The following is a 4439-nucleotide window of genomic DNA, read 5'->3' on the forward strand; positions in this document are numbered from 1 at the left end:
TCATTGTAAAGGCAGGGAACAAGTGAGAGGTATGTACAGTAGGTGGCGGTATGCACCTAAAAGTTAAGGTTGCAATCTGCCATTAAACAAAAAGAAGAATGCTGCAGTCCTCCTGTCCAGCAGGTGGCGGTGTTGCACCAGCGAGCTGATAATAAAGCAAACAGGAAGCGGAAAAGCTGCAGGCTGTTGTTCAGCCGCAGGAGGTAAAGATGCTGCAGACTGAAAGTTTGGTGTTTCTATGCAGATAAAACAGGTAGAAACTTTTTTTATTCTGCGTGTTTCTTCCAGAATAATGGCGGATGAGGAAGAGGAGGCGGGCTTCGAGGAGGAGCTGGATGATGGCTCCGGCGGGATGGACTCCTCCGGCCACGGCCGCAGGAAGAGGCTGTTCTCCAAGGAGCTGCGCTGCATGATGTACGGCTTCGGGGACGACCAGAACCCTTACACGGAGTCCGTGGACATCCTGGAGGACCTGGTGATCGAGTTCATCACGGAAATGACGCATAAAGCCATGTCCATCGGGCGGCAGGGGCGCGTGCAGGTGGAGGACATCGTTTTTCTGATCCGCAAAGATCCCCGGAAGTTCGCCCGCGTCAAAGACCTGCTCACCATGAACGAGGAGCTGAAGAGGGCCAGGAAAGCTTTCGATGAGGCCAATTATGGCTCCTGATGGACGCACACCTGGATGACGTCATTGATCCATATTAATCATTTCCTGTGATTGCTGAATAAAGTCTGACTGATTATTAGTCTCCAGCTAATAGTTCATCAACCGCCTCTATTGATGTAGTAAAAGGAGCTTTTTTAAAACTACTAAAAAATAAAATAAAAATAGTAAAGGAACATTTTTCTACTGTTGTGGATGATAACTTCCTTAGACTTCATTTTCTTAGCTTTATAATCAACGGTAACAGAGTCAGATCTTGAAAAACAATTTATTTTGGTCTGTGGTGAGCAACAGGTGGGGGCAGCACCGACTCCAACCACAAATAAATTAAATGGATGAAACTAATTATTTTGATGGTTTTAATGTTTTTTAAATACCAACATTCCAGAATGAAAATGAGCTTAAATGAAAGAAAACTAACCAGTTTATTTTTAAATGTAAGGCGTAGAAATGTCTAAATAATAATTCCTCCATTAAAGCATAAATAGCCAACATTTCTACTGAAGAAAGGAAACTGCACCACATGGAAAACATCGAACCAAAGAGATGAAAATGTTTTACGCTGCTCTAAACTTTCACATCGATGCATTTTGAACTTAGTTTTTTCTCCCAAACTGTTAACATTTAATCACAGCTTCACTTTATTTCACTGCTGAGCTGCTGATCAATCACTGTCTGAAAGATATACTCCATGAAAGTTAGTTTTGTATAAACTCTATAAAACGATAATACTGGTAATCTTAGTCTAAAAGACAAATACGTTTTCTGGATAAATCTATAGATTTTTATGTTTTTTTGTTTTTTTTTAATACCGACAGGCCGTAATAAAAACGAATCAAAACAGAGTCTATTTTTAAAATGTAAGGAATACAAAGATACAAGTTATTTTAAGAAATAATGACTCCAGTAAAGAATAGATAATAGTGATGCTTAATGAGGCATCAGGAAGCCAAACTACTGATTCTGTCTGACTGAATACTGACACCTGCTGGACATTTATAGACACTACAGGCAGCTGATTGCACAGAATAAACTGATCTATTACAATGATATCATTAAAGATACTGTAGGTTACATATTATTATTTCAGATCTTAGTTTAAATTGAAAACATCTTTGATATTTTTAGATGCATCAGATAAATAATGTAAACTTCTATCATACAGTGAATATTTAGGGTAAAATGTGAATGAGGATGCTTGAGGACTAGGATTTTAAATCATATTTCTAAAACAATCAGTTCAGTAAAAACAGTAAATAAACTAAGAGTCAATTTGAAATGAACTTTAATTCAGATCAGCTGAGTGATAACTGAGAGGAAAAGGATAAAACAAAGAGAAAATAAAAACCACAGCTGAAAGGTTCCTATTCCTTTTTTCCTCCTGGATCATTTTAACGATAAAAGATGAGACTTTTTCCTCAGCAGATGCATCATGTTGACGGAAACGTTTTTAAACCCAGTTCAGTGAATCAGTTAGAAACAGCTCCTGGATCGGTCACATGACTGACTGGAAACCAGACGCCATGAAGCCACGCATCAGGGTTGATGGTCCATCACTACCGATTTTAAACTGCTTAAAGTATAAAAAGTCAAAGTAAAGCAGGACAAACTGTTAAGACCAGAATCTTTCCTGCTCTGCTCTATTAAAGGAACATTTTCCTACCATTCTGGATGATAACTTCCTTAGGCTTTATTTCATTAGTTTTAGAACTAATGGTAACAGCGTCACATTTAATTTTGCATCATCTTGGAAAACGATTTATTTTGGTTTGTAGTGAGCAACACGTTGGGGCAGCACCGAGTCCAACCAAAGAAATTAATTGGATGTGCTGGTGAGGATTCTCAGTCATCAGAGTCATTCCAAAAAGTTAAAATCAATCAACTGGACTTTGTTTCCAAGTTTAAAGACGTTTCTCTTCCATTCAGGAAGATTTTTCAATCCAAACTGTCTGGATTAGTGTTCCAGGTTCCAGGCTTTATAGAGCGGACCAGCAAAGCCTCGTTACGGCTTAAGAACTGAAGAAACAGCTCCACCCCTTCGTAATGCGGAGTCATCAGGGTCATTGTTGGTGATCGACTCCCCATTACCAACAGCTGGACCCGTTCATCCGTTTCTATTTGCATGTTTTCTAAACTAAAACCAGGCTTTGTTGGGCTGCTGGATAAAACCTGGAACTAAACGCTATTTCTGACATTTTGAAATGAAAAATCTTCCTGGATGGAAGAAAAACGTCTTCAAACTGGGAAACAAAGTCCAGAGGATTGATTTGAACTTTTTGGAATTGTCTGGATGGAACAAATTATTTTTATGTGTTTTTTTTTTTAATACCAACAAACCTTAACAAAATTGAGCTTAAATGAAACAAAACCAATGAGTATGTTTTTAAAATATAAGGAGTAGAAAGTGAGATTTTAAAGGAAATAATTACATCAGTAGAGTACCAAAGCATTTGTACTTAGTTACTTGAGACGCGTGGGACGTATGAACCCCACCAGACTCAGCTGAAAGCAGCAGCTGGAACCGCTGAGGGTCTGAAGTTCAAACCTTTTCTGTCGGCCAAAGTCATGGAAGGTAAACAAGCTGCTATGTTTAAGGGAAAAGTTTCCCACTGCAGGTCAAACACTGTGGTAGAAGTTTAATGGCTTCTCTGCTCCATGTTTTGGTTAAACTGATGAGAGCGTCCATCCTGCTCTACCTCAGGGAGCTTCTCTGGCTCCCAGGTGTTTATTCAACGTTGCACTCTGCCAGCGATACAGCAACAAAGACAAAGAAACAAACAACCAGGATAACAGAGCAGAGTCTGCATAGATGCGGCATAAACAAGCTGCAGGTGAGACCCGCCTGCAGTCGGTCCTGATTGAGGCCTAACTGGGTTTGGATCTTTTTCTGCTCCAGGTCCGAGTCCAGAAGAGTCCTGCTGGTATCATCAGAAATCAGATCAGGGTTTCAGGCGATGGTTTAGATCATCGTTAACGTTTCTACCTGCTGGTTTTTACACTTTTCTACTGGAAAGCAGATTTCAGTGAATCTTAAAGCAGAATATTCTGCTGAGTCCTTTGATCAGCTAAACTCCTGCAAAGGTTCAAGCAGAACGTCGAAGGTGAGGAATTAAACTCTGTCGGCTTCTTGGTGGAAAACGGGACGGAAACAAATTCTGAGTTTGACAAAAAAATAAAGAAACAAAAAGATTTTATTGCAATTCCTCAGAACAAAAGTCTTTTTTTACACAGACCATAAACATGACAGACCAACTGGACGGGAGGCGGTGTTAGTTCATTTATTCTGTTCAAGCAACTTACTTCTTTGTACAGTAAAGTCTTTGGATTTATTGGTCTATGCAGCAGGTAACAGGCTGCCAATCTGTCTAGACTAGATCTAGATCACAGCTTTACCAGTGGGCGAGGGGGGGGGTGCTTGCTCCCCACTCACAGGGTGGCATCAGCACAGTAAATATGACAAACTGTCTGCATTTATCACAAGTCAGGGACTAATAAAGCCCAGCTACCCCCCCGCCAGGGTGGAGGGGGGGCGGGACGGTGTGTGGTTGGGTGCTTCTTTAGGGAACCAGAGGGAGGTGGAGGAATGTCCATGAGTCCGTCAGTCCTTACTGCACATTCTCCATCATCTTGAGGAATTCTGGAGGAAACAGAAGAACATCAGCGGTTAGACGTCCAGAACAAGCAGCTGTTCATCGGACCCTGGATGGTACCGATCCGATACCGATCCGATACCGATCCGATACCGATCCGATACCGATCCGATACCGATCCG

General features: G+C 41.0%; 1 protein-coding gene across 1 annotated transcript; it reads left to right on the plus strand.

Moving 5' to 3' along the window:
* Positions 1 to 112: 112 nt before the first annotated feature.
* On the plus strand, positions 113 to 805 carry taf13 (TATA-box binding protein associated factor 13). The gene is made up of 2 exons (XM_015403460.1): positions 113 to 203; positions 289 to 805. The coding sequence occupies exon 2, from the start codon at positions 293 to 295 to the stop codon at positions 668 to 670; it is 378 nt and encodes a 125-aa protein (XP_015258946.1). The 5' UTR covers positions 113 to 203; positions 289 to 292; the 3' UTR covers positions 671 to 805.
* Positions 806 to 4439: the final 3634 nt, after the last annotated feature.

This window comes from Cyprinodon variegatus, unplaced genomic scaffold (genome assembly GCF_000732505.1).
Source record: "Cyprinodon variegatus isolate N-32 unplaced genomic scaffold, C_variegatus-1.0 Scaffold1501, whole genome shotgun sequence".
Classification (NCBI taxonomy): Eukaryota; Metazoa; Chordata; class Actinopteri; order Cyprinodontiformes; family Cyprinodontidae; genus Cyprinodon; species Cyprinodon variegatus.

What these genes read in the sequence shown, in the direction of transcription:
- taf13 (XM_015403460.1), top strand. Translation starts at nt 293, where the DNA reads ATGGCGGATGAGGAAGAGGAGGCGGGCTTCGAGGAGGAGCTGGATGAT.